Source organism: Lolium perenne, chromosome 4, assembly GCF_019359855.2.
Source record: "Lolium perenne isolate Kyuss_39 chromosome 4, Kyuss_2.0, whole genome shotgun sequence".
Lineage (NCBI taxonomy): Eukaryota > Viridiplantae > Streptophyta > Magnoliopsida > Poales > Poaceae > Lolium > Lolium perenne.
In genome coordinates, this window is record NC_067247.2 from 353,054,809 (window position 1) to 353,071,112 (window position 16,304).

At 47.2% G+C, this 16,304-nt stretch overlaps 1 protein-coding gene across 1 annotated transcript; it reads left to right on the forward strand.

The window, feature by feature from the left end:
* Nucleotides 1-13,360: 13,360 nt before the first annotated feature.
* Nucleotides 13,361-13,810, forward strand: LOC127347991 (uncharacterized). The gene has a single exon (XM_051374113.1). The coding sequence runs from the start codon at nucleotides 13,361-13,363 to the stop codon at nucleotides 13,808-13,810; it is 450 nt and encodes a 149-aa protein (XP_051230073.1).
* The last annotated feature ends 2,494 nt before the right edge of the window (nucleotides 13,811-16,304 follow it).

Below are 16,304 nucleotides of genomic sequence, written 5' to 3' on the forward strand. Positions count from 1 at the left end.
AAGGCTTATTAGATGGGTGCTTCTTTTGCAAGAATTTGATTTACATATTATAGATAGGAAAGGTGCTGATAATCCTGTCGCTGATAATTTGTCTAGATTGGAAAATATTGCTTATGATCCTGTTCCTGTTAATGATAGTTTTCCAAATGAACAATTGGCTGTAATAAAGGTGAGCTCGCGAGATAGTCCTTGGTATGCTGATTATGCTAACTTTATTGTTTCGAAGTACTTGCCTCCAACCTTTTCAGCTCAGCAAAGGAGGAAATTCTTTTATGACTTAAGGCATTATTTTTGGGATGACCCACACTTATATAAAGAAGGAGTGGATGGTATTATGCGAAGATGTGTTCCCGAATATGAACAACAAGAGATATTGAGTAAGTGTCATGGTAGTGTTTATGGAGAACATCACGCCGGAGATAGAACCGCACAAAAGGTTCTACAATCAGGTTTTTATTGGCCAACTTTCTTTAAAGATGCAAGAAAGTTTATTTTATCTTGTGATGAATGTCAAAGGGTTGGTAATATCTCTAGACGCAATGAAATGCCTATGAATTATACTCTTGTTATTGAACCATTTGATTGTTGGGGATTTGACTTCATGGGTCCTTTCCCTTCTTCAGAAGGTAACACTCATATACTTGTCGCTGTTGATTATGTTACTAAATGGGTGGAAGCCATACCCACAAAAAGTGCTGATGGTGAGACCTCTTTAAAAATGCTTTTAGATGTTACTTTTCCTAGGTTTGGAGTTTCTAGATATCTTATGACTGATGAAGGTTCTCATTTTATTCATGGTGGTTTTAGAAAAACTCTAGCTAAATATGGCATCAATCATAGGATTGCTTCTGCTTATCATCCTCAAACTAGTGGGCAAGTAGAATTATCAAATAGAGAAATTAAATCTATCTTGCAAAAGACTGTTAATAAATCTAGGAAAAATTGGGCTAGTATGTTGAAGGAAGCACTATGGGCTTATAGAACTGCTTATAAAAATCCTATGGGTATGTCTCCTTATAAAATGGTTTATGGAAAAGCTTGTCATTTACCTTTAGAACTAGAGCACAAAGCTTATTGGGCTGTAAGAGAACTTAATAAAGATCCTAAACTTCCCGGTAAGAAGAGATTGCTACAATTGAGTTCTCTAAATGAATGGAGAAGTGAAGCTTATGAAAATGCTAAACTTTTTAAGGAGAAAGTTAAGAAATGGCATGATAGAAGAATTATCAAAAGAGAATTTAATGTTGGAGATAAAGTCCTATTGTATCGGTCTCGTCTCAGATTTTTTTGCAGGGAAATTACTCTCAAAATGGGAAGGACCATATGTCATTATGTAGGTGTATCGTTCAGGGGCATTTAAATTGGTTCGCTGAAAGGTGATGCCACACAAGTGGTGAATGGACAAAGACTCAAGCATTATATTTCTGGAGATTCTTATAACGAAGACGTTGATGTTATTCGAGTGGTGACTCCGGAAGCTTTCATCAAAAATCAAATTGATAGTTCTGCAGAGTTCGATTTCGAATAGGTAACAGTTCTGGTAATAAAAAGTCCGCGCTTAACTTTCCGAACAATGTTTTTGCTATTTTCGGAAAATATGAAAAATTACGAGATCGAATCGGAGCGGAGGAGACGCACGAGGGCGTGCCCCCATAGGCCGGCACGGCCCCCACCCTGGCCGCGCTGCCATACGAGGACAGCCCCTCGGAGTCCCTTTACCACTCCGGTTCGACCTGGTACTTTCCTTCTATCGTGAAATTTTTTGCTATATAATCCCCCGGACCCCTGGAGGTCCGTATATCGTTTTCTCGTCCTGTTTTATCTCGAGCTGTTTTATGCCAGATACCATTTTCAGATCTAGAGCCACCATGTCTTCATCGGGAACTCCGAAGGACAGCTTCTTTGAGGACGTCGTCAACCCGTATATGAATGAGCTGAAGATGCACCCGAAGGAATTGCTGCTTGTAGATGGAGAGTTGCAGATTGAAGATGTCCGGGGTCCTAAGGGAGAAGGAAGTTTGGAGGACAGGATGGAGAAACTAGAACAAGAGGTCTTCAACTACAAGAAGATGGCTGAGCGTGAAGTGGACATCTTCCACAAAATTGTGTCTGAACTCATTGATGAACACAAGAAGGAGACTGCAAAGCTGTGGGACGATATCCTCTCGCTTCACAACACTACCAACAAACTCCAAGCTCAACTCTATGATGTTCAGAATCAAAACCGTGAGTATGAAAACAGGTTTAAACACATAAGTTATGTTGCTAGTTTCAGGATTCCTGAGACCAAGATGTCGTTTGTTGATGGAGAGCCTCTTCCTTGGAAGTCTGATGACGGGAAGAATTCATCATCACCACCGCCGAAGGAGTAATTCATCATTGGTATTGGCATCCCCTTGGTTTGTCCCAAGCTTGGGGGGAGTGCCGCGGTATCACATCATCACTATCTTTTACCTTTTTACTGTCAAGTAGTGTCATATCATGGGTAGGGAAGTTATCATATAAGATGGTTGCAGTATGGAAGTATCTCTCTTTTAGTTGGTTATCTATGTATCCCTTGGTGTGAGTTATCGTTATGGAATATTATGAGAAGTTTTATCATTTACTTTTTGCACACCTTATTTTAGTTTGCAATTTCTGTTATATGATTGATCTTGTTATTAGTATTGGTATCACTTTGGGAGCATTAAGTAAATCTATTTGGTTTTGGCAAACTTAGCATTGGTCAACAGCAACAATACTTTGAGATTTAAGTAGAAAAGAGGGAAATACATTTAGATATATTATTTCATTATCTTTCTTTCTTGTTAGCTATTAGTTTAGTATTCTGAAGATAAAATTGTTTGTGCTTACAAAAAAGTTGCATGATTGTTTCTATCACATGTATATTTGTTTGTTTCCCCTCAACTCTTATGCTTGCTAACCAACCTTGCTAGCCAAAGACCTGTACTGAGAGGGAATACTTCTCGTGCATCCAAAACCTTAAACCAAACCTATGCCATCAGTGTCCACCATAACTACCTACTATGTGGTATTTCCCTGCCATTCCAAGTAAATACTTCATGTGCTACCTTTAAACAATTCAAAATTTATTATCTCTTATTTGTGTCAATGTTTTATAGCTCATGAGGAAGTATGTGGTGTTTTATCTTTAAATCTTGTTGGGTAGACTTTCACCAATGGACTAGTGGCACATCCACTTATCCAATAATTTTGCAAAAAGAGCTGGCAACGGGGTTCCCAGCCCCAATTAATTAACTTTCATTAATAATTCTCTTCACATGTTTTGCCCTGATTCATCAGTAAGCAACTTAATTTTGGAATAGACACTCCTCCATGGTATGTGAAATGTTGGAAGGCACCCGAGGATTCGGTTAGCCATGGCTTGTGAAAGCAAAGGTTGGGAGGAGTGTCATCCCTAAATAAACTAAAGTACATGTGTAAACAAAAGAGAAGAGGGATGATCTACCTTGCTGGTAGAGATAACGTCCTTCGTGGGAGCCGCTCTTTGGAAGTCTGTTTGGCAAGGGGGTTAGAGTGCCCACTACCATTCGTTGACAACAACAAATTAAACACCTCTCAAAACTATACTTTTATGCCCTCTATATGATTTCAAAACTTAAAAAGCTCTAGCACATGATTTAATCCTTGCTTCCCTTTGCGAAGGGCCTATCTTTTACTTTTATGTTGAGTCAGTAAACCTATCTTTTACTTTTAAGCAATTGAGTTGTTATGATCCAACCATTTATATTGTGATCTATTTAATCATGCCTTTTATTCTTCCTTGTTTAGTACAAGTTTTATCTGAATGAATATGGCTTTAAAGGTTATCAATGATTATGAGGAGATTATTATGATTGAGCATGTAAGTTTTGCCATATAAGCTCTAATATAAAGGCTCTACTCGAAAGATAAGTACAATCTGTTAATTGTTCTTTGACCAAGAACGAAGTTTGCCATCACCAATTATGATTTCCTATGCACCTTTATTTGTGATTTCCCTCTACTTGTTTCAAGTTGAATTATATGAGGAAGTTGTTCACTAGAATGTCTTGTGTGAATTAATGTGATGCTTCTTGTCCGTATTTTATTTATCGACTCTTCACTCCATAAACATGTGGTCTTGTTTACTGAGTTCAGTTTTGCTTGGGGACAAGCGAGGGCTAAGCTTGGGGGGAGTTGATACGTCCATTTTGCATCACCATTTTATATCATAATTTACTGTTATTCATTGATATATTTCATATTTAGAGATGATACTTATGTTATTTCACCTATTTTGCATGTTTCATGATTATTGGAGAATTACTCACCGGAGTCAGGATTCTGCTGGAAAAAGCACCGTCAGGATACAATATTTCTGAAGATCAACAATTGACGGAAAATACACCGAAAGTCTTATTTCTCCAGAAGAAGGAGCCAGCCAAAAGGAGGGGCCGAGGAGGGCCGCCATGGCCCCCCATAGGCCGGTGCGGGCTCCACCCTGGCCGCGACGCCTTGTGGGGAGGGGGCCCACAACCCCCCTTGGCCGTCTCTCTTTCGCGTAATTCATCTTCCGAAAACCCTAAGGTGTAGAGAGGCATCGCGAATAGACACAGCCGCCTCTGCGGGGCGGAAAACACCAGAGAGAAAAGAGCTCTCCGGCAGGCTGAAATCCGCCGGGGAAATTCCCTCCCGGAGGGGGAAATCATCGCCAACGTCACCGTCATCGAGCTGGACTTCATTGAGATCATCATCATCATCTCCACCACCGTCACCATCATCTCCACCGCCGCACCTCGTCTCCGCTGTAACATCTAGGGTTGAATCTTGATTATTTCATAGGGGAAACTCTCCCGGTGTTGATTACTCTTTGTTATTGATGCTATTGAGTGAAACCATTGAACCAAGGTTTATGTTCAGATTGTTATTCATCATCATATCACCTCTGATCATGTTCCATATGATGTCTTGTGAGTAGTTCGTTTAGTTCTTGAGGACATGGGTGAAGTCTAAATGTTAGTAGTGAACTATGTTGAGTAATATTTAATGGTTTGATCTTTAATTTGTGGTGTTATTCTTCTAGTGGTGTCATGTGAACGTCGACTACATGATACTTCACCTTTATGGGCCTAGGGGAATGCATCTTGTATTCGTTTGTCAATTGAGGGGTTGCCGGAGTGACAGCAACCTGAACCCCCGTTGGTATATCGATGCAGGAGGGATAGCAGGATCTCAGAGTTTAAGGCTGTGGTTAGATTTATCTTAATTACTTTCTTGTATTTGCGGATGCTTGCAAGGGGTTTAATCACAAGTATGTATTAGTCCTAGGAAGAGCGGTGCATTAGCATAGGTTCACCCACACAACACTTATCAAAACAATGAAGATTAATCAACTATATGAAGCGAAAGCACTAGACTAAATTCCCGTGTGTCCTCAAGAACGTTTGGTCATCATAAGTAAACAAACCGGCTTGTCCTTTGTGCTAAAAAGGATTGGGCCACTCGCTGCAATTATTACTCTCGCATTTTACTTACTTGTATTTTATTTATCTGCTATATCAAAACCCCCTGAATACTTGTCTGTGAGCATTTACAGTGAATCCTTCATCGAAACTGCTTGTCAACACCTTCTGCTCCTCGTTGGGTTCGACACTTTTATTTATCGAAAGTACTACGATACACCCCCTATACTTGTGGGTCATCACGCACGGCCCAACGCTTGTTGCCGCGAGCGATGCCGACTGCGGTGGTGTAGTCCAGCAGCCAATCCTCCGGCTTGGCGGTGCCGTCGTACTTGGGAGTGTCCCTTGGGAGCTGAAAGCCGTCGATGACCGGCTCGCTCAGGATGCGTGGCCTGAAGCACTTGGGGCCGGCGGGACCTTCTTCTTTCGCAATGCGGGATTCCACGAGCCGGTCGATGCGGTCTTGGGCATCAGTCGGCTCGACACGTGGGCCCAGTCTGGAATGGGCCGGCTGGCGTGGGCCGCTGACTGCGGGAGCCGGCCGGTGCGGTGGAGTGCTCCGGCTGCTCCCTGCTGGGCACAGGCTGGCTTTGGCTGGTCCTGCCACTCGGGGCAGGGGACTCTCTGTGGCGGCTTCGACGGCTTGGGCCAGCATGGGGCCCTTCGAGGGAGCCGCCGTGCCGGCTCGGGTGTGATGATGACTCCGCCGTATCCCTGGGACCATCTTTGGAGTGACCGCCTGCATCAGGAGCCAGCGAGCTGCTAGGGGTGTTGCCGGCATACCTTGGGTTCTTCTGATGTGCGGTGGCGATGTGGAGCAACTCGGCCACCCGCCTGGTCTGGCGGCGCAGCTCTTCGCCTTCAAGGCTGCTCAGTTCCTCTGCGACGGCTTCCACCGCGTGCACGTTCTTCTTGGGGTGTTGTAGACCGGCAGCTCCATGGAAGCAACCGGCAATTCCGCACCGTCGCTGTCGATCTCCGTGCCAAGGCCGCCTCCCCTGCGGTGGATCTGGCTGGCTCGGCTGGGGTTGTTGCCGGCAGGCGTGAAGCCGTGGGCGCTGTCGTACTCGCGCCGGGTGATCTCCAGCTGGCGCTTGGTTGCAGCCACCTCTTCTGCCTTCCTTAGGAGGAGTACGCGATGAGCCTCCAAGTCCGCCTCGATGGTGGCGGGGTCTGTGCCGGTTGTGAGCGGAGTGCTCAGCTTTGCCCTGGCCTCGTCGAGCCGGGACGACGGTGGCGGGGGCATTGGGCCAGAGCCCGATGCGCCGCGCGTGTTCTTGGTGATGTTCTCATCACCGGTGGCCATGACCTCCTGGATGATGCAGGGGCTGGGGAAGTTGCCGCAAACACCGGCTCTGGGACGAGGGTTGGCGCAGCGCTGCACTAACCGCAGGTAGCGCGGCGGCGCTGTTGTGGGTATACTTCATGGGTGTACCATCGACAGTGCCTAGATCCGGCAAGCCCGGGTGGCCCATAGATGGCGATGTGGCGTGTGGCCCGTCGGGCGGCCCAGTTGCTGTTGATCCTAAAGGATGAAGTCCAGCCCAGGATAGGGAAGCCGAATCCCAACCGACCATCGGAGGAAGTCGGATCCGTGAAGGTCCATGTGGAACCCGGATCCATGGAGGCCAGGAGTAACCCGGATCCATGGAGGCCCAGGAGTAACCCGGATCCATGGAGGCCCAGGAGTAACCCGGATCCATGGAGGCCCAGGAGTAACCCGGATCCATGGAGGCCCAGGAGTAACCCGGATCCATGGAGGCCCATGTGGAACCCGGATCGATGCGACGTAGGGAGGAAGGCAGATCCTTGACGTACACGGCAAGACCTTGTACCGTAGTTAGGCGACCTGTAATCCGGCTAGGACTCTCCATGTAAACCCTAGATCCGTGCGCCTTTATAAGCCGGATCCTGGGAGCCCTAGAGGCACGTTCACGTTCACGTTCACGTGTACGTTCAGGACAACCACAACTCATTGTAACAACGTGAAAGCGCCCAGATAATTCCAGACAAGTAGCAGTAGGCCCTGTCATCGTGCAGGTGTACCGAAGCTGGGTAACTCGCGTACCACCGTCCCGTGTGCACTCCACCCTATGGCCCCTACTTCTTCTCCCTCTCGTGAGGATCCCTCCTCCGGGGAACTGTCGATTAGGCAACGACAGTTGGCGCCCACCGTGGGGCCTGTGGCGTCTGGAGGCCGGAACCGGGAGGGTTCCGCCATGGGAAGCTACGACGACACCATCGCTGTGGGGCGCGTCCTCTACGCCGGAAATCTGCCGATCGTCCCTCCGGATGAGTGTTGGATTCCGGCTAGGGCAAACCCCGTCAAGCTCTCCATCGTCCCAATTGGCGGCATACACATCTTCATCGGCGAAACCGTTGATTTCGACGGAAACGCACTGGTAAGTAATGTAGCTACGACCGCCGCCGAGCAGGACGCAGCTGCAAAGATCCGATCCGAGTCGCTGGAGCTTTCCACAGAAGAATCCGCCTTAGACCCGGAAATTTCAAATTCTGGTTTTGGTAGCCGGATCCGCGCCTATGTTTTTGGTAGTCGGATCCGCACCTATGTTTCTGGTTGCCGGATCCGCGCCTACGTTTTTGGTAGTCGGATCCGCACCTATGTTTTTGGTTGCCGGATCCGCGCCTACGTTTTTGGTAGTCGGATCCGCACCTATTTTTTGTAGCCGGATCCATACCAAAATTTTGGTAGGTGGATCCGCACCTATTTTTTGTAGCCGGATCCATGCCAAAATTTTGGTAGGTGGATCCGCACCTAAATTTTTGGAAGTCGGATCCACACCTAAATTTTGGTAGGTGGATCCGCACCTACAGGACCACTGCGACAATCAATCTCGCACCGGCTCGTCGGAACGCCGAAGAAAAACCGCCACGACCGACGTTGACTCCGCTCCAAACAGCTAAGTCCCTATTTATATTTCATATTTTAAAATTTTATGATCATGAGATTAAGATTGGTTCACTCATATCCTGAGTCTTTTACCGCTTTCACTGTTGGTCATATCTTTCCCACGATTTGCCTCGCGCTCGTGAAAAACTTTATCTTGTTTTTGCCGCTTAAGGCTCCGATCGCTGCAAAATTTCCGCCTTCGGGCGTTAGCTTGAGTTTTCTGGCCTACACGTTTTCTGTTGTTTTATGTGTGGATTCCTTAGTAGTGACATCTCGGTACTTAAAGCCGGCCTCTGTTTCTGAGGTTCTTGATTGTTTCGCTATTAGCGCTATCGCCTCAATGAGATGTTACGTGTTTAAAGTTTGCCGTCTCGCGAAAAGTCAAGCATATAAACCAGAAGAACGGATAAACCAGCACTTGCTTAAAACATATAAATAACATTAACTGTTCAAGATATTCGAGTTTTCCGCCTTGACAGTTTTATGTTGTTCAACTGCTGCATAGTTTCAGCTTTAAAACATTTGTTCAAAGGCCGTTTTTGTTCCGCCTTACATTTGTTCGTTGAACATGATCAAAGAAACAATTTAATACAAATATGTTTTTATGTTTATGTATCAGGTACATGACACTTGGACGTACAACAGTCCTCGATTTAAGGTGTTTTCAAGCAGATCTAGCATCGCGCGAAGCCCCAGGTGAAGCTAGCCGGATCCAATGAGAGAAGGTTAGGCGGATCCATGGCGTGCACAGCTGGAGAAGCAGCTTGAGTCTTGATTCCGCTATGCTTAGCTGGAACCAACCCTCGGGGGCTGCGGTTTGATCTTAGGTGAAAAGTGTGTTTCTTTTCGGTATCAGTGCTGGAAATTTCCGCCTAGATGCTTGGGATTTATGCTATTCCTAAGTCACATATAAAGATAAAGCTACTCTAAGAGCACCAAGCCGGATTTTCAAGAAAATTCACCTTGGCGCTCGGGGGCTACATCGATGAAGTTCTCTGAGTAACAAGCCGGAAAATTTCCACCTTGACGCTTGGGGGGTAAGTTTCTGAGCATCGAGTCTCCTTGGAGCAAGCCGGCTCAACGCTCGGGGGCTAACTAGCCGGATCCGCAATTATATTTGGTAGCCGGATCCGCAATTATATTTTGGTAGCCGGATCCGCACCTATATATTTGGTAGCCGGATCTGCAACTAATTTTTGGTAGCCGGATCCGCACCTAATTTTTGGTAGTCGGATCCGCACCTCAACTTACCGCTCAAATCACGCGAAAATGGCGCCAAGATAGGCGGAACCGTTTGAATCTTTTAAGGTTCCGGGTAACGGCGTGAAGATAAGCAAATTCTTGTCCGCAAGCAGGGGAGTAACCCGGAGACATGTTATGTACTGTCGATGGATGAAGTCCCGCAGGATGAGGGTTTTTTCCAGGCGAAAGTTGGGAAAGAAGAAAATATGAAGTTAGAGCTCTTCAAGTTTCTCCGCGTTACCAATATTGCCGGAGACCATGATGGACTAGTGAGGCGGAAACAGCAGGTGAAACTCGGAGAACTCTGGGGGCTACTGTTGTGGGTATACTTCATGGGTGTACCATCGACAGTGCCTAGATCCGGCAAGCCCGGGTGGCCCATAGATGGCGATGTGGCGTGTGGCCCGTCGGGCGGCCCAGTTGCTGTTGATCCTAAAGGATGAAGTCCAGCCCAGGATAGGGAAGCCGAATCCCAACCGACCATCGGAGGAAGTCGGATCCGTGAAGGTCCATGTGGAACCCGGATCCATGGAGGCCAGGAGTAACCCGGATCCATGGAGGCCCAGGAGTAACCCGGATCCATGGAGGCCCAGGAGTAACCCGGATCCATGGAGGCCCAGGAGTAACCCGGATCCATGGAGGCCCAGGAGTAACCCGGATCCATGGAGGCCCATGTGGAACCCGGATCCAGTACGACGTAGGGAGGAAGGCAGATCCTTGACGTACACGGCAAGACCTTGTACCGTAGTTAGGCGACCTGTAATCCGGCTAGGACTCTCCATGTAAACCCTAGATCCGTGCGCCTTTATAAGCCGGATCCTGGGAGCCCTAGAGGCACGTTCACGTTCACGTTCACGTGTACGTTCAGGACAACCACAACTCATTGTAACAACGCGAAAGCGCCCAGATAATTCCAGACAAGCAGCAGTAGGCCCTGTCATCGTGCAGGTGTACCGAAGCTGGGTAACTCGCGTACCACCGTCCCGTGTGCACTCCGCCCTATGGCCCCTACTTCTTCTCCCTCTCGTGAGGATCCCTCCTCCGGGGTACCGTCGATTAGGCAACGACAGGCGCGATGGTGGCGACGTAGACGTCGTGCGCACCGAAGGTGATAATGCTACCGCCGGTAGGGAAGGGCCTGTCGGCGAAGCAGCCAGCGTTGTCGCTGACACAGTCGAGGGAGCTGAATCGCCAGACAAGGCCTGAAGCGACCCGCTCGCCGATGGTGATGGTGAGGCTCGTCCGGAGGAGACACCGGCCGCAGACGCTGAAGGCCCCACAGTGGGCGCCAAATGTCGTGGTATCGTCACGGCATAAGGCATGGGGTGGCTCAAGTTGAGTGGTTCTGGCTGATGTGGGAATTACCCTTCGGGTAACCAATGTTAAGCTACCTCCTACGGCCCAACCAGGGGCCCAAAAAGATCATCCACCGACCAAGGTGGGCCGATATGTCGGTTCCGAAGATAGAGTCTTGAAGAACAAGGCAAGAAAACGAAGAACAAGGAAAGTTTAGACATAGAACTCTTTGTAACCTAGACGAACCCGGACAGAACTCTCGAGACATGTCCTACAATATAAGGTCCAGGAGAGGATCTAACGAGGGACACACAATCACCACAACCAGATTCACCACAAGTCTAGAGCTAGGTCATTATAAATCTTAGCCTTTCGATGAGATCTTAGTCTTAGCCTTCGGCTACCCCATTGTAATCCGATAATTTTGATAATCAAGGCCAGACAAGCAGGAAGTAAGGGTTTTTACCTCATCGAGGGCCCCAACCTGGGTAAATCTCTCTCCCTGTCTGTTTGGTATCCGATGTCTCATGTTAGCCTGCAGGATTCCGTCAACCCTAAGCTCCAAAAGGTGGGCATTGCCGAGGAGCACCCTCGTCAATTGGCGCTGTCTGTGGGAAACCTGTTGGCGCAAGGCTCGTCATCGGCTGTTTCAGTCATGTCGTTCGCAACTTCATCAGCATCGCCGACGTTGTCGTCAGCCCCTTCATCACGAAGCTCGAGGAACTCGATTCGATTCGGGTCCTTCAAGTTTACTCCGCACAACGACTCGTCTCGTCCGATCTTTTCGGATCTGCAAGGCAGGTTGGATATGACATTCAGGAGGATCCACTACTGCATCAACACCGAGGGCATCCTTCGACTGCCCGATTCGCTCATCTCCAACACAGCAAGGACTCTATCGTCATCGGCAGCAGGATCGACCGCGTCGACTCCGGTCCCGGTCAGTCTATCGGTTGCACTATCTACATCGACATCAGCATCTTCACCGCCATCGACTCCGCGCCGCTCGACGTCATCTATGTCTGTTGGATCCGATGACTCCATGTCATCCGATCTGACATCGTACTATTGCCTAAACTGCGACACCATGTATGGATTGGGCTCGGATGACACGTCGTTCGTCTGTAGTGCCAACTATTCTTCGGATGAAGAAAGTATCGACATCATCGCCAGGACAGCTACCTGGAAGGTGGCGCATCATCAGATCTATGCTATCCTTAACCCGGTCGACGGAGAGGAAGGAGAGCGCACCCCACGTGCCAATAGGTGTCGCAACATTCAGAACAACTCCAGTAACGATAATAGTGACTATACTATTACTGAGGAATAGTGGGAAGCGGCTCGTGCTGCTATAACCAACAATACTCGGCTCCCTTCTGGAACTTCAGCAAGGACTCTTAATGCATATCATTCTATCCTGGAAAGGAATCGATTGCGATTGTCAAACGAGCAAGCAGGTCTCGATCGACGCCGGCTCGCAGCTGATCAATCCAGTGAGCGACATAGAGCCTAACATGGTAGTGCGTCTCGAAGCAATCAATGTTCAGGAAGACATCGATCAAGGATGCCTCGACTTTCGAAAGATGATGCAAGGGAGATAACTTCAAACTTGTCCAAATCCTTTATGAATATGACATTGCAGGCATGCTCATGCCAAAAACTATCGAGGGAGCAATAGCCAACCTTGCAGCCTATCTGATCAACCATTAGCCGACACCCGATGGGCCCATGGCGCAAGCTCATCGGGGTGCTCCGAAAAGCCTCGCGATCCTTCAAGATAAGCTCGTTCCTCGAAAGGAGAAAGCTAGCTAAACGGTTAAATGTCCTACTATTCAATACCTTCACATGTTTTGCCAAAGAGAAGTGTCATACGGGGCCTGCTGTAAACATGGTACAATGCGACATCGGTGCCGAGGCGCAATAATGAGTGGACGCGGGAGCCAAGGGTCTTCATCAACTTCCCCCCTAGGTTAGGTCTTTCAGGTTGAGTTGTATGGCGCAGTACTGATCGTTTCTTGGATTTGTACGTATAAACCTTCTTTTCTATCAATACATCGAAAGACAAGACTTTTGCATTTTCGTGAAAAAAAATGGTACTGAAGATTTCCACCAATAAATGTCGATTTATGGCTATATAATTATACTGACTAAATATGGACTCGATCTCTTTTTATGGCAGGAGTACCAATTATGTAGATTTGAGGAACGTTTTCAATTAGTCAAAAAGACTAAATGTGGAATGTTTAATTAGGACAAAATAAATTGTGGTTATGACGTGACATATTTTTAGCATAATTTGAGAAATGTTTTTATTAGGAAAAATATAAATGCAATTAAATGCTTTTTTATGATTTGGCTGGCCATCTGACTATATATACACGACCAGGCTCTCCGGCTTCATGCACTACTATTCTTGCCCTGACGCTAGCTTACATACTTTTCCTGATTGACGAAATTAACAACAGCTATGGCCATGCATCATCTCCTCCTCCTCGTCCTCGTGGCTTCCATCCTCCAGGCGGCCTCCTCCACCACAGCCAACTCGACGGCAGATGCTGCGAGCGCAACGGCATACGACATCCTCGAGCAAAACCAGCTCCCGCGTGCCCTACTGCCGTTGGGCGTGAAGTCCTACGTGCTCCACGAGGGCGTTCTCACGGTGACGCTCCCGGGTGAGTGCAACTTCTTCCTCACACTTGGCGGCGACCAATATCACTTCAAGTATGGAAGCAGCATCGGCGGGGTTATCAAGCCCGGATCCATAACCGAGGTGCATGGCGTGAGGGTGTTTGTCAAGACCGAGTGGCTTGGGTTCGCCGGGGTCAAGCGCGTCGGTGACCAGCTCACCTTAGACGTCCAGGGAAACTTGCAGACGTTCCCTGTCAGCAGCTTCACACAGAGCCCCAAATGCAACTAATTAAGGGACCGATCCATCGGTACAACCACGGTCTTTTGATTCAACATTAGTGTGACATGCATATATACATGCTTGTTATATATTGTACCGACGGCTACCGACCATTTATTCCCGTTGTTTCGTTGATTATGTAGAATGAATAAACTATTTATTTTGTCCAGTGGTTGTCTAATTAAAATAGGATAATTAAGAGGATAATCCTCCGCTTGTTTTCTATGTCGGTTTGTTACGCAAACCGTCTTGTCCTTTCTCTCACACCCCCTTGTACGGAAGCATCTTATTTGTGTCATTTCATCTTGTATAAACTAGATGATACCCCGCGCGTTGCCACAAAAATGAAAGATATGAAAATATGTATAACTTGAGTTAAACTTTGGTTGAACAAAAACATTGAAAAAGCCGAATAATAGTAAAATCATGGAAAAAGTAAGGATTACAATGGGCACATGAAAATTATTTGGGATCGGTAAATGTTCATCGGAAATGTGAAAATATGTATAACTTGAGTTAAACTTTGGTTGAACAAAAACATTGAAAAAGCCGAATAATAGTAAAATCATGGAAAAAGTAAGGATTACAATGGGCACATGAAAATTATTTGGGATCGGTAAATGTTCATCGGAAATGTGATTCACCAATATATTCAATCTTAAGTTGATGTGATCCAGTCATTTATATATTTTGTATACCGACGACCAAAATACATGAATTTGAGATTTAATGCTAAACGCTATAATATTTTTCCGATACATTTGATGATGAATTTTAGAGAATTTTTTTATGTCATGCGTTGAGAAAGGATGTAGTAGTTGGCATCATATGGGGACTGTGTGGAGTGATAGTATGAGCACGAATCCTGTTGGCCCTACAGTAAAACATATTTAGAAAACTCCACATAGATCTGTCGACAAGGCACTTGTGGCGGCGCCGGCGAGCTGCTGGCCAGGTATCCTCCTAGATCTGTGAATCTGGGGAGGGTGGTCTCCCCGGGTGCGGTCGATCTTCGACCCCGCCTCGGGGTTTGTGGAGTCTGTTTGGGAGTTGGAGGAGTGTTGTTGTTGTTGTCTTCCCTTTGGCCGGCTGTGGTGGCGAGGTAGAGGAAGAGGATGGCAACACCATCCTCCTTTTTAAGGTCGTGTGTGCTTTTCTGGTGGTCTGCGGATGCAGCGTCTTGCAGCTCCTTCCGGTCGGCCTTGGTGGCGAGGGGTGGAGGTGGCTTGACGTGTCAATGCCTGAACCTGCCAGATGGTGGAGTGTTTTACTGGTGGCTTGGGTATACTGCTCGGGGATCTTCATCTGGAGGTACTGCTGGCTCTTCCCCATCTCATGCCTGCCCGGTGGTCTAGAAAAAAGATTATTAGCTCTCACCCTCCAGGGTGGGCACTCCTTCGGTGTTCAAAGCCCAGTGTGGCGATGGTGCCGGTGGTGATTCGATGGTGTTGGAAGATGCGCTGTCTCTGGCTCCGGTCTCTGTATTTGTTTGGTGACGACGAGAACGATGTGTTTGATTGTGGTCTGGAAGTAGTATGCACTAGTAGAAAAAGAGGCTTCCGTCCAGCCCCATTAGTCGCCAAAATATAGGAACCGCGACTAATGGGGTCTTTAGTCGCGGTTCGGGAGGCGAACCGCGACTAAAGACCTGGGCCCAGCGCGCTCGGTGGCCAGCTGGTGGACGGGAGGGGCTTTAGTTGCGGTTGACCAGGCCAACCGCGACTAAAGGTTCTCAGGCCTGGCCCGAAGGCCTTTAGTCGCGGTTGGCCAGGCCAACCAGGACTAAAGGCCCATCCCTATAAAAGGCAGCTCAGCTTACTTCACTTAGCCATTTGGTGCCACTTCTCTTCACAAACTTCACAAGGGGGTGTTAGGTTTGCTTTTGGTTCCTCTTATGCACACAAGTTGTTTGATGAAATTCCCAAGAGCATGAAACAAACATGATATGAAGTGTTCGAGCCACACTTGAGCTTTCTCATTTATTTTTTCCTCCTCGATCGCGGTTAGCAACTTGAACCTTTCATGTGTCATTGATAAAATATGCATGTGTGTAGTTCATTGTTTAATTTCTATTATTTATAGCTAGTTAGTTTAACAAATGCATGATGGTTAATTATATATTTTATATAATAATAATGCAGATGAATCGGCAATGGATGTACGGTAACCGACTCTCCGGCGAGTTCATTACGGGTTTGAAAGATTTCCTCGTAGTGGCTAATGCGAACAAGCAGGGGGTTTTGTTATCTGTCCATGTGTTGGCTGTAAGAATCAGAAGGGTTACTCTTCCTCAAGAGACGTTCACCTGCACCTGCTTCGGCAGGGTTTCATGCCAAGCTATAATTGTTGGACCAAGCATGGAGAAAGAGGGGTTATAATGGAAGAAGATGAAGAAGGGGATGATTTCATCGATGACAACTATCTTGATTATTTCGGTGATACTTTCATGGAGGATGCTGAAGGTGGGGAAGGTGAAGGGGAAGGTGAAGGGGAAGGTGAAGAA

What these genes read in the sequence shown, in the direction of transcription:
- LOC127347991 (XM_051374113.1), top strand. Translation starts at nt 13,361, where the DNA reads ATGGCCATGCATCATCTCCTCCTCCTCGTCCTCGTGGCTTCCATCCTC.